This window comes from Mus pahari, chromosome 1 (assembly GCF_900095145.1).
Source record: "Mus pahari chromosome 1, PAHARI_EIJ_v1.1, whole genome shotgun sequence".
Lineage (NCBI taxonomy): Eukaryota > Metazoa > Chordata > Mammalia > Rodentia > Muridae > Mus > Mus pahari.
The window spans coordinates 117,843,087-117,861,548 of NC_034590.1; the positions used below are offsets into that span (position 1 = coordinate 117,843,087).

The 18,462-nt window shown below is 52.1% G+C and overlaps 1 protein-coding gene across 23 annotated transcripts in view; it reads left to right on the forward strand.

Moving 5' to 3' along the window:
• The window catches only part of Nrxn2 (neurexin 2), a 114,816-nt gene that overhangs the window by 18,812 nt on the left and 77,542 nt on the right, over nt 1–18,462 (forward strand). For 12 of the 23 annotated variants that reach the window (XM_021208147.2, XM_029545377.1, XM_029545475.1 and 9 more), the window contains exons 3-5: nt 7,401–7,418; nt 12,061–12,090; nt 13,953–14,024. In XM_021208147.2, the coding sequence (XP_021063806.1) occupies nt 7,401–7,418; nt 12,061–12,090; nt 13,953–14,024 (120 nt within the window). The remainder of the gene's footprint in view (nt 1–7,400; nt 7,419–12,060; nt 12,091–13,952; nt 14,025–18,462) is intronic. The other 11 variants (XM_021208139.2, XM_029545563.1, XM_029545606.1 and 8 more) reach the window with 5 other exon arrangements.

Sequence of the window (18,462 nt, forward strand, 5' to 3'; positions counted from 1 at the left end):
TGGAACTCACTCTGTAGACCATGCTGGCCTCGACTCAGAAATCTACCTGCCTCTGCCTCCCAAGTGCTGGGATTAAAGGTGTGCACCACCACTGCCCGGCTCTCTCTTTCTCTCTCTTTTTTTTAAAAATTAAAATTTATTTATTTATTTTTTACTTATTCACTTTACATCCTGATCATTGCCCCCCTCCTGGTCACCCCTTCCACATTCCTTCCCCTTCCCCCTCCCCTTCTCCTCTTAGCAGGTGGGGTCTTCCTGTGTTTTCCTCCCACCCTGGTACCTCAGGTCTCTGCAAGGCTAGGGGCTTCCTCTTCCACTGAAGCCAGACAAGGCAGCCCAGCTAGAAGAATATGTTTCTTTGTTTTTTTGAGGCAAGGTCTTTCTATTGTAGCCCTGGCTGGGCTGGAACTCACAGAGTCCTGGGCCAAACCCCTGCACCACCGTGTCAGGCTATGTTTGGATGTTTCATCTGCATGTATGTCTGTGTACCACGTGGTGCGGTACCCAGGAAGGCCTGGAAAGGGAGCTTCAGACAGTTGTGAGCCATCATGTGGGAATTGGACATCATGTGGGAATTGGACATCATGTGGGTCTCTGGAACAGCAGCCAGTGCTCTTAATTGCTGAGCCATCTCTCTGGCTCCATGGTCATTGGAGCTTCTTAGGGGCAATATTTCTCCAGAAACCGGTAACTACTTCAGATCTCAGAGCCGCGGCTTCTTCCCTAAGCCAGGTATGCGCAGGGCACATGCGTGTTTGTGGGCCTGCTGGGCTGTCTTAGAGAGGTGTTCATGAGGTGCAGAAGCAGGAGAGCCTGGGCTCTGAGCTCTTGGGCAGGAACTCAGCCTGGAGAGTCAGGTTATCACATTGAAGCACAAAACTTACCAAGGCTGAGAACATCTTAGTGGGAAATCTTACCACACTCTGCCTCCCTGAGCGTTCTCCCCAAGAACTCAGGGAGGCCATGAGTCCCCTCAGGTGTCATTGCGGACCAGACCAAACCGACTCACCATGGTTTCTCCCCCCAGATATGACCCTTCCTTCATGGCTGTCCTTTTCTGAGGGCTCAGAGCATGGCTTTCATTGCTTACAACCCCCCTCCCCACTTCCCCACCTTCACTGATGTCCATAACACATCTGCTGGGACGGTGAGTTCATCTTAGGTAAGACAGTTCTGCCTCAGGTCTTCGAGTACCCATGCGTGTGCAGGTTGGGGTCAGGTCAGAAATGTGACAACGAGCTGGGCGTGGTGGTGCACGCCTTTAATCCCAGCACTTGGGAGACAGAGGCAGGAGGATTTCTGAGTTCGAGGCCAGCCTGGTCTACAGAGTGAGTTCCAGGACAGCCAGGGCTACACAGAGAAACCCTGTCTCAAAAAACCAAAAAAAAAAAAAAAAAAAAAAAAAAAAAAAAAAAAAAAAAAAAAAAAAAAAAAAAGAAAAAAAGAAATGTGACAACGACAGCTTCCAGGGGCAGAAGGGACGCCAGGCAGAAGGGACCACCTCTCTGGGGAGTGGTGCAGAGCTGTGCTGGGTGTTTCCATGGAAAGTCAGTACAGTTGCTTGGACTGGCAGCATTGAGGCCCCGTTTTGCTCCTTGCTGGCTGTGTGAACCTGGAAAGCTGATCGAGCCATGGAAAGCCAACGCTCTCAGAGCTCTTCCAGGAGATCAGTAAGGTTACTGTGGTTCTTCATTCCAGCGGCCAGGAGGCTTTGAGGAAGAGGTGGCCCTAGGCTAGACCTTGAAGGATGACTGAGCCAGAAGGAGGAAAAGCGACAGGGCTTCCTTGCTGGGAGTGTGGGGTGTGAGAGAATTGGTGTCTACAGCATGGTGAGGCGACAAGATCGGTTGTGTGTTGTGGGAAATGAAATACGGTGTGGACTAGCAGTCCCGAAACTTCTAGCGGTTTGACTCCTAGGTTAAGAAAGTACCTCCCGGGGCTGGTGAGATGGCTCAGTGGCTAAGAGCACCCGACTGCTATTCCAAAGGTCCTGAGTTCAAATCCCAGCAACCACATGGTGGCTCACAACCATCTCGTAAGGAGATCTGACTCCCTCTTCTGGAGTGTCTGAAGACAGCTACAGTGTACTTATATATAATAAATAAATAAATCTTTAAAAAAAAAAGAAAGAAAGAAAGAAAGTACCTCCCAAGATGTTTCCATTCCATATTGGGTCAGGATGAGCTTGGGAGAAGTAGGAGATGGAATCCAGGTTTGTTTTGTAGTTTAGACTAAGCTCACAGAAGATATGTAGTCGAGCTTGACCCTGGACTTCTGATCCTTCTGCCTCCACCCTGTGGGTTCTGGGGTGTACCACGGTGCCTAGTTATGTAGCTTTGGGGACTGAGGTCAGGCAAGTGTTCCTCCAACTGAGCCACAGCTGCCCTCTCTGTGAGCTTAATGTTTAGAGGGATTTAGATTAAGTTTTGTTTTTGTTTTTTGAGACAGACACTCTCTACTTAGCCCTGGTTGTACAAGAACTCACTCTGTAGATCAGGCTAGCCTTGAATTTACAGATATCTGCCTGTCTCTGCCTCTCAAGTGGTGGGATTAAAGGCACGTACTACCTTGCCCAACCTTGGGTTAAATCAGTTACTGATTTAAAAACTTTAAAAAATGTATTTCATTTTATCTTATGTGTATGAGTGTTTTGCCTGTATGTATGTCTGTGTATCACATGCAGGCCTGGTACCCCCAGAGGCTAGAAGAAGGTATCTAGTCCCCTGGAACTGGAGTTACAGTTGTGAGCCTCTATGAGGTGCTGGGAACTGAACTCAGGTCTCTGGAAGAGAAATAAGCACTTTTAACTGCTGAGCCATCTCTCCAGCCTTTAAGATGTTATTAAAATTATAATTATTGTGTATATGCATATGTGTGCATGCGTGTATACATGATGTATATTGCGGGAGTGTGTATGCCATGGTGCTCATGGAGAGCAGAGAGCAACCACTGTGGAATTAGTTCTCTCTTCACATCTTTGTGTAGGTTTTAGGGATGGGACTCAGATAGTCAGGCTTACATGGCAAACACCTTTACTGACTGAGCCATCTTGCTGGTTCTCTAGATTCAAATTTGATTGCCACCAATAGTGTGACCTTAGATAAGTTGCTTCTGCATTTTCCCCCTGTGTATGTGTGTGATATTCATGATTGCCTATATATGTACACATATGTGTGTGAATATCGATGTCTGTATGTTGACCCCGGATGTCTTCCTTATATTCAGAGGCAGGGTCTTTCACTGAGAGCTCGCCATTCTGAATAGTCTGGCTGTCTATTTTGCCCTGGGGACTCCTCCTGTGTTCTGGGATTATAGGTGGGCCACCAGGCTTACCTGGCTTTTACGTGGGTCCTGGGAGTGTGACCTGTGGTCCTCACAGTTGTGGGCATGAGCCACGCATCCAGCCCTGCTTCTGCTTTTGGACACTTTGTTTCTTCAACTCTAACAGAGGAACTGTCATTTGTATTCAAGGGTTATAATAGTAGCGGCGGGTACAGGAAACAGCACACAACAGGATCCAGGCCTGCTTTTAGTGCTCAGAACACAAGAAGTGTTATTATATTATTCACTCAACAAACATAGCCATGTCTTTTTACAAGCCAGGAGCTGAGCAAGCAGTTGGAGGTAGAGAGATGAACGAGGCATTGTTTTGTCTCGTACAGTTTTGCAGTCCCATCAGGAAGCCGAGTTGAAATTACAGTTGCATGTAGCTTTAACAGGGGCAGTGGTAAGACAGTGTGTATCTCAGAGCTGGCCAGAACACGGTAACCACTGCTCTCCTGTGTTCAGAATGCACAGGTATTGACATGGGTCTTGAGGGGAAACATTGGCTTTCTCAGATGGCTGTGTGTGTGCGCGTGCATGCGTGCATGTGTATGTGTGTGTGTGCGCGCGCGCGTACATGCACGCGTGTGTATGTATTTTGGGGAGAGTAGATAGAACATGGCTTATTAGGGGAATGGAAAGAGCCTGGATTGTTGCCAGGAGACTAAAGGGGGTGTGATCAGTTTTGGGGGACTTATGAGAAGACTAGATCATCCCTAGTGAAGCCCAGCATGGAGCCATATGCAGTGCAGTAGGTTTGAGATATGTCAAGGGGCTTAGGTGGCATATGGACATAAACTTCAGGGTGACAGGACTCACTGAAGGAAGGTCCTCTCAGAGGCCTAAGCTCCCACAGACAAATGGGGGCCTTAGCTGGGCTGTACTGATGGGGGATAGAGGGATTTAGAAGGTGGAACCCACAAGCCCTGGTGACCGATATGAAAAGGGGGAGGAGTGCTTTCTGGGTGTCTGGTCCGATCAAGACAGGAGAGGGCGTGAGGGGGAGGGCTCTGAAGCCACCTCAGGCAGGTTAAAGGCAAGAATCCACTGAGAGGAAGGAGTATGGCAGCTCTGGTTGGCAAGTGGGTAATGGGATGGTGATGGAGAGGGGTCCAGATGTGTCTCCTCCTCAGAGAAAGGAGGGAATATACCATTGAGCACAGGAGGGTTGCAGCCAAGCTGATGTGGGATGTGACAGATGAGTAGTTACCAGGCCCACCAGGTAGTGCGCCTGGCCCTAGTTTAGACGGCATCTTGAGATACTTTTTAGAGAGGAAGAATTTCAATTGTAGGTTAGAAACAAGGCCTTTGCCCCAAGGCATCAAGGTGAGCTATGGCTGAGGAGAATGTGGAGAAGAAGATGTGGCTTAGGGACAGGGAGGGAGAGCTGGAGGGGCCTGGGATGGTTGGTGAGGGAGTCAGACAGCATGGAGCAGATGAAAGGAGTCTACCGTCTCAAGAGCTTGCTGGCTTCACGTTTCTGAGCACACTTTAAAATTATTGTTTTTAAAATACTTATGTGTATGTGCATGTCCCTGAGGACAGGTGTCTATGCCACATGATGCAGTGTCAGCATAGGTCAGAGAAGGCCACCACCATGGGAATGCTGGGAGCCAGACCTGAGTCTTCTGTAAGCACTCCTAGCCACTTGTTCATCTCCTCAACCCATCAAAATAGTTAAGTTATGCGCCACTGTGTGCATCTGTGTACAAGTGTGTGCACATGAGTGCAGTGCCCAAGGGGGCCAGAGGCGTCAGATCCCTTTGCAACTGGAGTTACAGGTGATGGTGTGAACTGCTCAAGTGGGTTCTGGAAACCCAGCTAGGCTCCTCTGGAAGAGCAGGGAGCTTTCTTAATCGCCATCTTTCCAGTCTGGAAATGCTTTCTGAAATATCTGCTATGTGGAACTAGGTAGAAATCAAAGCGATTCCTTTGCACAGGTGGCGGCGGCTTGGGACTGGCTAGGACCTTAGCATGCTAGGGTCAGAGGGTTCCAGCTCGGCCGTTCTCAGAGTACCCAGGGGTCGCTTCAACTGGACAAGTCCCTCACGGTCATGATAAGGCTCTGTGGCTTGAGAAGAATCCTGGGCTATACAGCATTGGCTGTGTACCCGTCAGGCTGAAGGCTCTCTGTTGTGTATTGTGGAGTGTATTTGTAACATGGAAGCTTGTGGGTGGACAAAGAGATGGGTAGGAGGCAAGACGGCTGTGTTCACTGGGGGTGTGTGGGTGTGGGTGTGGGTGGATGCATCAGGCATTGCATTAGGCTGCTGTGCAGGTGTTGGCGTTTGCACTCAGCCTCTGCAGGTGTGTCACAGGGTGGGATGGTGTACGATAAATAATATATATGTTTTTGCAGTGTAATGCCCCTCTCAAGAACAAATCCCACAGCATGTGCTCACAGGAGGGAGGAGTAGCGTGTGTGCATGTGTGTGGATTCGTCTCTCTCTCTCTCTCTCAGGATCTGCATATGTGTCTTTCCTTGAGCATTGGTGAGCTTGTAGGTTGTGGAGTTTGTCTCCTCTGCCTTTTGCTCCAGCTGACATCCTCTCAGCCAGTGGCTATATGACATGTTTAAAACTGGGAGCGCCTTGGCCCTCTTACAAAGCAGGCCAGAGCAAAGCTTGCTTGAGGAGCTGTGGCGTAGCTGAAGGAACTGCTTGCATCCACCTCCCTCTACCCATCAGGTGTGCCCCAAGGTCCAGGCCACGCCCTAAGTAGGTGAGGCTGATGGCCCGTAGAGTGTGGCACAATTTAGAGGTCCTGAGTGTGGGCCTCTGATTTTGACTGAACTTAAGGTAACCATCCAGCTGGAGACATCTTGCTTTATCCAACCATTTAGAAGACAGTTTGGCTCATTTGGGAGATGGAAGCAGAAGGATTAAGACATTAGAGCCAGCCTTGGCTACATAATGAGTTTGAGGCCAACCTGGCCTATTCAGTATTTTGAAACAAACAAGCAATAAATAAATAAATAAATAAATAAATAAATAAAATAAGCAAACACATTCTGGAATTTTGAGGATGCAGCTCAATTGGTAGAATACATGTTTAGCATACACAAATTTAATCTCCAGCAGTGCTTAAAGCTGAGCGTAGTAGTACATACCTATAATCCCAGCACTAAGGAGGCAGGAGGCTAGCCCTCAGTTAGAAGCTAGAAACCACAGAGTTAGTTCCAGGCCACCATGGATATAGAACAAGACTGTGAAACACTCTCAAAAATGAAAACAAATAAAAAAGCCAAGCAGAATGAAGGAGGACATTTCTCCTGATCATAGAGGCAGAGCCAGGGCAAGAAGGGGCAGTTCATCCTCTCATCTGTGTAGTCGGGGTACAGAGAGGTTGAGTGACTTAGTTGGGTAGTTTGAGGCAGAATCTGATCCAAGGGTTTTCTTGGATCAGACCTAGGGCCTAGCTCATGCCACAGAACTGTGTTCTAACTTGGTGTGGACGCCTTGTTTTCCTGGGTGGGTAGTGGGCTATAGGATGGTCAGATCTTTGACTGGAACACTGTATTAAGTGTGAGTCGGATGAGAGCTAAACGCAAGAGTGTGTCGTTCGGTGCTTATGTGTGTCAGTGTGTCACTGAGTGTGAGTGTGTCTCGGCGAGCTCAGTAAGACAGTCTCTGGTGTGAGCATGTCCCCATCTGTCTCTGAGCTGCAGTGGAATGAGTGCAAGAGAGGAGCCTGCCTCGGGGAGTAGGGAAGCCTGGCTGGCACTGGCGCTGGCGCTGGCTGCTCATTGCCCTGCTTCCTGTCTCTGTGGGAGCTTGGGTTGTCAGGCCCCTGTTCTGGGCCTCAATTTCCTAGTATAATAGGATCTGGTGCAAAAGGTAGAGGTCCCTCCTGCCTTCCTGTACTTGCTGACTTGGAAGGTCTCATTCAGGGGACAGTGTGGCCACTGCCCCGTCCGAGGCAAAGCTGAGGTTTGGGGTTTCTAGTTTGGGTTATTCATGCCAAGGCCTTGGTAGGCTGGGGAACCTGGAACCCCTTAAAGTCCTTAAAGCACATTTGCTAACAGGTCTCCTTTCTCTTCTCTCCCTGCTCCCTTCTCTGAACTTGGCTGACTTTAGAGGAACACCCCATGGAAGGTGAGTGGAGCCTCCTTTATCATTAGGGTAATTCATATTTCCCCGTGGGGTCCATTTGAAGGGGTGTCGTTGGCAATGCAACAGCTCCGGCCTGCTCACGTTTGCGGGGTCTTCTCCATTGGACTGCCTCTTCCTGGGCCCCATTTGCTCATTGACTGTGAAAGCTGCTGGGCAGAGGGCAGGTCCTCCTCCTTACCCCACGCTGCTTCCAGCCTTCTGCCTTGCGGTGAAGGGAAGGGGCTCTTTGGGAAGAGATGATGAGGGGGTGTGAAGGAACATAGCTGGTACTGTTGGATGCACTCAGAAGTGAGTAGGTAGACACGGTTTTGCCCAGTTTAGGAAGCGTATGGTGGCCAAGTAAAGAGAGTCGGGGTGACAGGGTTGGCTGCTGGCCTGTAGCCTGTGCTGCAGAGAGTCCGTGCTGCCGAGGGTCAGTGGGAGTGTGGCCGAGTGTACAGGCAGGGTGGGATCTGTCCCATGATTGGGGTGTATGGGCAGGGCCAGCTCTTCTAATCTGCTAAAGCTGCCCATGGCTTGAGGAAGAGGTCAGCTTCTTTGTTCAATCAGTCCATGGCAAGGGTGGCAGTTCTTGGACCTCTGTCCATTCTCTCTCTCTCTCTCTCTCTCTCTCTCTCTCTCTCTCTCTCTCTCTCTCTCNNNATTGTCTTTTCCTCTCTTTCTCCAGGGCTCTGTCTGTGGACCTCTCTCTGTCCCTGTCCTTCCCCAGATGCTCTGGGTTCTGTCGTTCTTAGAAATTTTCTCTCTGTCTTTGCTTTCCCCTCTATTTCTTCTCCTTCTTTGGGGGGACTAAGATTGAGGATAGGGTGATCTACACTTGGAGGCTGGATTATGGTTGATCTTATGGGTCATCACAGTGAAGCTGGGTAAATGATTGTGAGGGAAGGCTATATCCTGGTTACCATCCTGCTCCACAGTCCCCTGTCCCGGGAAGGGAATGGGTAGGATGCACTCTTGAGACCCCTGGGCCTGGCCGTTCTGGGAAGAGCACAGAGACACCAAGGATGTGTGAGACCTGGGAAGGACAGGCAGTGAGGGCTACAGGTCTGGGTATGAGTGGAACCCGTTTTCCTCGTGGTATCCTCAGCTCACCTCGTCCGTGTTTCTTCTCTTTGGGTCTCCTCGGGTGCCCTGGTATCCGTATCTGTGTCTGTATCTGTTTGTGTGTATACATCTTCATGTGGCTTGGCTGTCTGTGTGGGTGTGCTGGGCACCAGCTTATTGTTTTGTCCATGGAGTGGCGTGTGTCCATGTGTCTCTGGAGGAGCCACCAGAGCTTCGTGTGTCCGCATCTGTGTTTGCATCTCTGTGTGTCACTGTTTACCCAGGTCCGTATGCATGTGAGAGAGAAGGAGAGAGAGCGTGCACATCTGGGTGGACACAGCCGTCTGAGGACTGGAGATAAGATTTAGTGACTTTAACTTGCTCTAGATGTCTCCTCTGGAACAAAGGGAGAGATGGATGGAGGGGGAGAGAAAAGAGAGGGGAGAGGAGAGGCTTGGGAGGAGGAGGGAACACAGAGACAGGGAGAGGAGCAAGTGGTGGGATTAAAAAAAGCTGAGAGAGAGAGAGAGAGAGAGAGAGAGAGAGAGAGACAGAGACAGAGACAGAGAGAGACAGAGAGAGACAGAGACAGAGAGGGAGAGGAAAGAAGAGAGAGGGGAGAGGAGCGGGAAGGCCTGGCTGAGAGGGAAGGGCAGAGGCTACAGAGAAGGAACTTGGAGCAGGGAGAGGAATGGGGTGAGAAGATCAAGGGAAGGTCAGCTTCTACAGAGAAGGAACTTGGAGCAGGGAGAGGAATGGGGTGAGAAGATCAAGGGAAGGTCAGCTTTGGAGACAAGGGAATGAGCTCTGTGCAAGGCACACACACACACACACACACACACACACACACACACACACACGTACATAGACAGGAATGTGATCCTTCTGCGTGTCCCTGTGCAGGTCTGTCTGTGTCTCTTAATTTTGCTGTCTTTTTCTTTCCATGGCTGTCGTCCTGGGGTCTGGGTACAAGTCAGGGGTGAGACTGCAAGCGAGGACACAGGCTCAGCTGGACCTCCCTGAGGTCCCTCTTCAGATCTCTTGGAGGCCCCCTGTGCCTCTCCTTCTCCCTCCCTTCATGCCAGGATGCTGGGCCTAAGGCTTGCCTCACAGTGCCCTGAGTGCCTCCACTCTTTCCTTAATCTCTCCCGAGCAGGGAGAGGAGACCCAGATTAGCCCAACAGAATACCCGAGGGAGGGCCTTTGGCATTGACATCCCTCACTGCCAGCCTGTAGGAGGAGTGGAAGGAGGGGTAGGATGCCACAGGTAGTCATGGAGGAGAGAGCACCCCAGGGGTACTGGGGCCAAGGTACAAAGAGCATGCTATAATTGGGATGGGAGAGGAGACAGGGAGGGAGGGATCCCTCCGTCATCCGGTCATCTGAGGATGAGCCAGGAGTAGCTGGGAAGGGAACGGGTCTCCCCTCACCAAGATGGCTGGTACTGTCACGCCTGAGGGAGCTGAGCAGCTGGTTGCCTTGGTGACAGAGGGAGAGTGCCGCATGCTAATGAGGCTGGCAGAGAGCTGGGCAGCGGAAGGGTCTTGAGGGTAGCTGTGTGGCTTCCCCCAACAGGAGTCAGGCCTAAGGGGTGGTGGTGAGGCAGGGGGCAAGAAACCGAATCCCTGGGCCCTCAGACACCGGACTGAGGGCAACAGAAGCCTGGATTTCTAAGAGTAGGGCCTCAGGGCAAGGCTGCTACTGACAGGCAGAGTGGGAGGAGGGTTCGGGGCCTGGGGCCTGAGGTTTAGAAGCGGGGTGCTGGAATTTTGTAGGCTAAGGGTGAGTGGCAGGGTAGGGACTATTTGAAGCAAATAGACAGCCAAAACACTGGAAGCTGGAGGCCCTCCCAGTGCTTTGAATAAACCCTGTGTCCTGAGAACCGTGTTGTCCGGATGCTGCCCAGTTGCTGTGGCCTCCTCCCTCAAGCTAGCCTCCAACCTAGAGGTGAGATAAAGGAACAAGACACCAATGGAGATGGAGAGGAAGCTGCCAGGAGCCGCGTGGCTCTGTTTTCCCCAGGGCCCAAGCCCTTCCCAGCCTCCTCGGCCTCCTCGCTGCCTCCTGGGCACTGGCTATCCTGGTCCTCTCTGTGCCCCAGAGATACTTGCAGCTCTTTGATCTCCACACTGGCTTCAGTTTCCGTCCCAAGGTCTAGCATCTCATGTCACAGGAGCTGGGATGATTTACCATTTACCTGACAGCACCCAACCCTCTTTGCCAGACTCACAGCAGGGAGGTAGGGCCGTGGTCTGGCAGGGAGCGGGGTTCGGTAGGGCTAGTTGGTCATCTCAGTGAGTCCAGGAGAATCAGTTCTGTTGCTGGTCTGGTGGTGTCAGCCTCTCTGGGGCCTGGGGGCCTGGTGTGGCTCATCTGGAATAACTCAGGTTGAGGAGGGTTACCTTAGTTAGGGTTGCCAGGGCTTGCTCTCTGGGCTAAATTGTCCTCAGCAAGGGTCTGGCCAGGGAAAGGGGACCCGTAGCATCATTTAGGCATGAAGGGTTTGGATCTTTCAGAGGGCTTGGCCTCCTGCCCAGGGCTCTTGACTGTCCAAAGGCACAGTTTCTAGATTCCCAGATTCTGAAAGAATCACACTATCTTTTGCCCCAGGGTTTCCATAGATGCAGTTTACTTCTTCCAGCTTCCCTGGTTCCCCAGAAACAAGCAGGTTTTCTTTTGGAACCTGTTGTCTCCATGCATGGCTGGAATGGGCAGCTGGAAGAGTTAGGGCTATAGAGGAGGATTTTCTAAGTCCCAGTGTGGAGGTTTCCTTAAGGCCCAGGTTTCTGTACTACCCACTTTCCCCCAAGGTTATGTGGACCCCTGGTGTGTGCGTGCATGCATGTGTGTGCATGTGTGCGTGCATGTGTGCGTGCGTGCGTGCATGTGTGTGTGTGCGCGCATGCATGTGTGCGTGCATGTGTGCGTGCATGTGTGCGTGCATGTGTGCGTGCATGTGTATGCGTGTGCATGTGTGCCTGTGATGGCTGGCGTCCCCTTGCCCACTCAATCCCACTCTAACAGGACACTCTCTTTCTCTCCAGGTGGCTCTGATTTTTGTGTTGTGTTTTATTTTCTCCTCCATCCGAATTGTTTTTTTCTCGTTGACCGTTTTTTTTTTTTTTCTCCACCTCCTGGAAGAAAAAAAAAAAAAAGAAAAGAAAAAAAGAAAAAAGGAAAAAGGAAAAGGGAAAAGCCACCCCTGTGCCACGCTTGCTTCCCTTTCCTTTTCCTTTTCTCTTTTTTTTTTCCGGCAAGAAGAAAAAAAATAAGAAACCAAAAAATTCTCTTCCCCCCCTGCAGCAATGCCCCGCCCGCCTCCTTTGGCTCACACCTCTCACCCACCCTCTGACACCCCTTCCCCTCCCTCTACCCTCTGTTTCTGCATCGGGCCCCTTCCCTCAGCTGCTGGGCTGGGGGCTCTCCCCCGATGTCTGTCACAAGTTAACAGGGTTTTAAATTGTGGCAGCAGCGACTTTCCCTCCCTTCTCTCTGGCGGATTTCATGACTCTTGTTTCTTTGTTTCTTTGTTTCTCTTTCTTTCTTTTCTTCTTTTCTCTCTCTTCTTCCCCTTTCCAAGGTCCGGCTCACCTGACGTTAAACAGCGAAGGTATGGTTTGAAGTTTTGGTTTCGTTTGGATTGGACTGGATTGCCCCAGACTGTGCCTGGCTTTTCTGTTCTCTCCCCTCCCTCCTTCTCCTCCACCCCTCCTGCCTCCCTCCTTCCCTTCCCTTCCCTTTTCCTTGGCCATTTCTTTATTTGTATGGGGGTGCCTGGCAGGGGTGGGGCTGGCCCTCTTTGTCCCCCTCCCCCCTCCCCACGGGTCCACTGTCCACCCTCACATCACCTTGGTTTCTGATGTCAGATGTACACTCTCCTGCCGTTGTCTCCAGTCTCCTTTCATTTGTTTTCTCTCCATCTTCCTCGTGGTACATCTTGCTTTCTCTTTCTCATGCCGGTGTTTGGTTTGCACCCACTCATTCTGCTCATTTCTCTCTTTTCTATGAATGCGAGTTCAACAGAAAAGGGCCTTCCTGGGCTGCAGAAAGGATTTGAGGCAGAACTTCCCTCTTCCCTGTCCCTAGAATATGTTGGAAAGGGGAGCTATGGGGCTGGAGGTGTAGGATCCTCCCTCCCCACAATGCCTCGCCCTCTGCCTTCCCTCCATTACCTTTGGAGTCTCTTATCAATATCTGATAGTTGACTGTATACCAGAGACAAATGACTGGCTATTGTGATTATAGAACCTCACTAGGAGGCATGATGGCCCTACCAGGTGGCATGATAGCCCTACTAAGTGGCTAGACTGTAATTTGTCCTTTAGCTTGCACCTACCCTTGGCTAAGTCCCTCCCACCAGTCAAAACCCCAGTGTTGGGGGCCGAGGCATAGCTAAGTAGTAGATTGTTGTCTTTGCATACACGGGACTCTGGGATCTCATCTCAGTGCTGCAAGGGTAGAGGATACCTGGCATTAAGCGACCTGGAGGGAACCCAGGAGTTCTGACTGGTCCCCTCCAGCTGTGACCCCCTGCCATCCCTGTATCCACCTCTATGAGCACCCTATGAGTGATGCTGTACCTGCCCAGGAGACAGGCTTGTGTATTTAACCAAGAGATGGTGGGACCATGTCTAGGCTGCAACAGAGTTTTGCCAAGATAAGAAATTTGGGATGGATTTAGGTCTGATAAATACGGGCCTGGAATTTGTGCAGGCATGGGAAATCATAGCCAGAGGAAAGCAGGAGGAAGCCCATACAGGAAGTTAGGAGAAGGATCCTGGCTGACTCCCTCACATCCTTCTTTCCTCTAAGGCCTTGGTTTGGGGAGTGCTGGCTGTGGCTCACCTCAGACATTGAGGATGTTTTCTTGAAGGGTCCCAGAGATACCTCCCCTCATCTAAAAGGTTCTGCAGCTCAGATGTTTGTTTAGTTTTAGTTCTGGGGACTGGGGACTGGAGTTGGAGGAAGAGCCCAGAAAGAAACTTCCCCTTTTATTCCTGAATTCTCCTCATCCTGTGGGTCTAGCGGTAGGGCTGGTTGCCTGGGAGCCAGGCTCCAGAGAGCATGTGTTCACTGGCAAGGGTGGGTGAAGCTCAAGCCAGTGTGGAGCCCAGACATGGCAATCTGTGCCTAAGGGGGTGCTGGAGCTGGGCCCTGTGTGGTGAACCAGGGAATGAGGCTGAGAACTGATTTCTTGGTCTCCAGGACTGCCCTTCTCCCCCAACTTGGTCTCTTCACCCTAGACTGACTCATTCCTCACCTGCAGCTGGTGGCCTTTGGATTGTCACATGGCTCCTTCTCAAGAGGCCCTGAAGGCCAGGGAATCCCCAGAGAAGCTCGCCTCCCTTGCCCATGCCTGCAAGCAGCACCTTTGTCCTGGATAGGGCCTTCCATCACCTCAGATGACTCAGAGACTGGGATGGGACTGGCTGCAAAGCCCCTGTGCCTGACTCCCCAATTCTGCTTCTCCAGTAGGGTCCTTACTGTTCTCCGAGGGGGGGGCCGGGAGAGGAGGAGCCGGCGATGTGCACCAGCCGACAAAAGGTCAGTGATCCCATGGTCCCCAGACAGCCCAGCCCTTGCCCTGCTGTAGGCTAACTGCACTCTGGAAGGCAGAGGAGTCTTCACAGGTGTATGGCATCCCCCTGTGACTTGCCTCCAGGCCTGCAGTAGGTCTGCTCCCCACCGCCATTGCCCGGGGCACCGGTCCATGCCCTACCGTGAAGGACCACAACCTCCATCTCTTCCCCAGAGCTTAGCTGTCCTGCCAGGACACAGATGCCCGTTTCTATGGCAGCGGTCAGGCCCGTCTCTAGGAAGTGTTGCTGTGGTGGAGTGACTGGTGACAGGGCCTATTCCAAGAGCCTGCTAGGTGCCTCGCCTGGGGGAAACTGCTAGCATCTGTGATCTCTGCGTGTCACCTACATTGTCCCAGTGAACCACGATGACATTTAGTGGCGGGCATCATTGCTTTGGTAGGTGGGGAAACTGTCAAAGCCCCAGAGGCCAGCACAAGGCCCCTTAGTGTCTTAGGACACTGGGAGTCCAGCTCACTTGTTAGGCCAGAGGCCACCTCTCTCAGGACTCTTTGCTGAGAAAAGTACAGGCCACCCTGACAACTCTCAAAGCTCTGTATCCAAGCCAAAGCCACATGATGTCACCTCCACCCTCCAGCTAGTGCCCTTAGTGCCCTACTGTCTGCCTGGGTTTGCACTGTCCCAAGACCTGCTCCAGCTCCTCGATGTCTCTTAGAGCCAGCTTGTGAGAAAAGCAGCCATTCAGTCTTTGCGGGCTAGCTCCCTGAACTCCTGGGCCAGCCTGGACACTCCGGGGGCGCCCCTTCGTCTGCATCTCCTTGGGATCAGTCATACCACATCCTGTCTCTCTCTGCTGCCCGTCCTGGTCCTGAGCTCCCCAGGATAGGATTTTCATTGTCTCTCTCCATGTTCTGCGTAGCTCTTGACATATATGTAGGCATGAGCTCAGCACAGTTAATTAATCAATTATTAATTTTGATAGGGTCTCACTGTGTAGTTTTGGCTGTCCTGGAACTCACTGTGTAGACCGGGTTGGCCTTGAACTCACAGAAGTACATCAGCCTCTGCCTTCTAAGTGTTAGGATTACGGGTGTGCACCACCACACGTGGCTCACAATTATTTAAAATGAGTGAGTGGTCACTGTTCCCAGCGTCTTACTGACTGTGGTCCTTGTAAGAGCACAGGAACTGCAGGCTTTGTTCAGAAGAGTTAACTTAATGCCCACCGATGGAGGGGTGAGCACGCGTGCCTTCACATCCAGGGGCAGAGTCACTTAAGACTGGATTATGGGCCGTCCTGTCCATCGGCTCTCTAGATTCCTGCAGCGTCCTGAGAGTCAGGCTGACAGGTGATTCCTTTATCTCTCAGAGGAGAGAGCTGGGCTTAGCGCTTCTGTAGTTGTAGCCTGGCCGAGGCCATAGAGCTGGTTGGCGGAGCCAGCTCCAGCACCCAGGTCTTCTCTCTTACATCACATTTCCTCCCGAGGGAGCTGAACAAGATGTCCTAGGCAGTAAGTGCCAAATGAGCAGAACACACAGCTGTAGCTCCCCAGAGCCAGGAGGGTCAGAGGGGCTGGAGATCTTCCCAGAGGAGGCCTTTGAGCTGGTCTGCAAAGGGGGCAGCTGTGTGCCTCCCTTTCACAGCACTTAGAATCCCTCTCAGTCCTTGGCCACATTCAGCTTTGTTGGGAACACTTGTGAGGCCACAGACTCCCTGATGGAGAAGCAAACAAGGATTGGCAGTGACTCCCTTCCTATACTTGGAGCTCTTAAGAGTTGTGGTTTCTTACGTGCTGATGGGAGTTGTAGTTTCTGACCGTGGCCTGGCCGCTGTGGGTGATGGAGGAAAGCGCCCCCTGCCTGACGCTTCAGGATTTGAGCATCTCAGATCCAGCTAGGGCTCCAAGGAGCTCCCAGGGCCACATCACATTACACATTCTGATCTCTGGAGCAACAGTCTCCATGAGGGTCTGCCTTTGTGCCTTTGCGTGTCTCTCTCTCTCTCTCTCTCTCTCTCTCTCTCTCTCTCTCTCTCTCTCTCTCTCTCTCTCTCTCTCTCTCTCTCTCTCTCTCTCTCTCTCTTTCTCTCTCTCTTTCTCTCTTTCTCTCTTTCTCTCTTTCTCTCTCTCTTCCCCCCCTCATCTTCAGTTTTCTTGCTACCATTGCCCACCTGCCTACCATCCCTCTTCCCTCTTCTTAAATGACTTCAGGCTCCCCCAGAACCTTAGAAATCTCTTTCCCTTTCTAGGTCAGGAGGACTGAGGTCCAGTCAACCCAGGCTTTGCGGCATAGCTGGCTTTGCCGGCTCCCCTGGGTCCACCTGAGGAGTCCAGGAACGGCCTCATTTCTGTTCTGCGCCTTGGCAGCCACAGTCCAGCCTCAGCTCCGCCTCTCCCTTTTTTTTTTTTTTTCCCCTGACTTCTTTTGTTTGGTCCCAATCACTTTTTCAGGTGGCTGCCTTACTTTCCTCTCCCGTCTGTGTCTCAGCAATGTTATGCTTTGACCGCAGTGAAGGTGAAGGAGTGGGAGGGGAGGTCTGACTTCTGGGCTGGTCTAACTGTATGGGTGGTGAAGCCAAGGTCAAATGCATTCCCTTTTCTGGTCCTTGAGCCCCCTGGCTCTGTCAGTGTCTGAGCAGCAGGCCTGGTTGCTATGGAAACAATAAAGCCCCAGAAAGCCTTGGCTTCAGTTCCCCAGAGGTCCCTGTCCCCTTTCTATGCTGGCTGGCCCTCCTCCTTACCTGTCCCCTCAGGGTTCCTGCCTGTTCTTTATCGATAGGGTTCCATGTGACCACTCTTTCCCTTAACAGCTGGTCTCCATTTCTCTCCTGTCCCACTGAGGGTCCATCTTTGTCCCCTTCTACACTGAGCTCCTCACATCACCATTAAATATGTCCTTGTCTCTGCTGGCCGCCTCACCTTCGCTTTGGGTCCCCTGCACAGAGGGAGGGATTCAGATGGTCCCAATGTGGCCCATGGCCTGCCCCCTCAGCTTGCTGCCCTGTGGCCTTGCCAGCTGCAGTGAGGTCTATGCCAGGCACTGGGGCAGCAGCTGGTGCCTTGGCATCCGGATGCAGTGGGGCAGTGTGGGCAGCCTGCCTGGAGGGAGAGAGCCAGGCTGTGTGCTGGAGAAGAGCTCTGCGGAATCTGCAATGAGATCCCCGTGTTTGCCCGCGGGTCTGTTCCTGGGGGGGGGGCAGGTGCCTCACAGTGGTCCTCTGTGCCCATCTCCCAGTGCCTACCCTTCCCTGGACCTTGAGAACATCTCCCGAGAAGCTCAGAGAGCTCAGTCTCTGCCTAAAGACCCTTACGACACAGTCCTGTTTGCCCCTTCCCCGTCTAGGGAGGTTGCGGGATCAGTATTTACGGATAGCGGACAGAAGTCGCTGCCGGGGTGCAGGTCGCCGGGCTCTTTGGTTTGGAATCTGGTTTTCTGCCTGGGCTTGTGCTCTGGTGTGTGAAATTGAGGGGCTGGACCCCAACTCTCTATTTTTAGTCATGGTCTTCCTATTTGTCATCCTCTTGTAGACACCCCCCCCCCACACACACAATCTTTATGGCCCTTCCATGAGTTGTGGCTTCCCCCCTAAAGACTGCCAGTAAAAAAGGAACTGGGACTGGGTGCTGTGTCCATACGTACACATGCATAAACACATGCGCTCACACACGTGCACACAGGTCATGTACATCCACGAGCATGCACACACGAGAGCCAGGCCCTCCCCTGCTGCTCACCAGGCAGTGTGGGGTTTCTCAGGTTAGAGGAGGAAGTTGGGAGATGAAGGAGAGCTGGCATGATGTGCTCCCAGGTGAATGTGGCAGAGTTTCTGTCACCTGGTGCATATCCCTGTCACTTGCAGTGCCTCCCCACGTGTCTTAGCCCCGTCCCTCTGCACTCCATGGCTTTCCAGTCTTCTCATCTGTGCAGGGCTAGACAGCAGACCCACTGGTCTCATCACTTACAGGGAGGCCTGAGAATACCCCTGTCACTGGGTACCTAGAACAGCTGTTACCACAGAGGAGGCGAGAGGAGAGGTGGGCAGCTCAGAAGACACTTGGTGCTGCAGTCCTAGAGATGCATCCCAGGGAGAAGCCTGCCAGAGCCTCTTGTTTCTCCCTCACATGCCTTTGTTCCCGGGTGGCAGAGGTTGAGAGGATTGGTAGGGAGGAGACGGCAAAGCCTGTGGCTTTGTCTGGCCCTGTGGCAGCTTAATTGTCAGCTGTCAGTGTGAGAGCCACTTAGCAGCCTCCTGCTTTGGAAATGGACCTGGGGGAAGTTGACTTTTGGTAGCAAAGGCAGCAGGGTCCAGGATGACGGCATGTAGGAGGGGAAGGGGGGCCTAAGTTTAGAGTTGGGACCACAGGACTCCAGCGTCCAGGACCCACGCTCGGGTCGCTGGAGGTGAACAGGGAGGCTCTGGCATACCTCACCCACTCAGCCTTCTC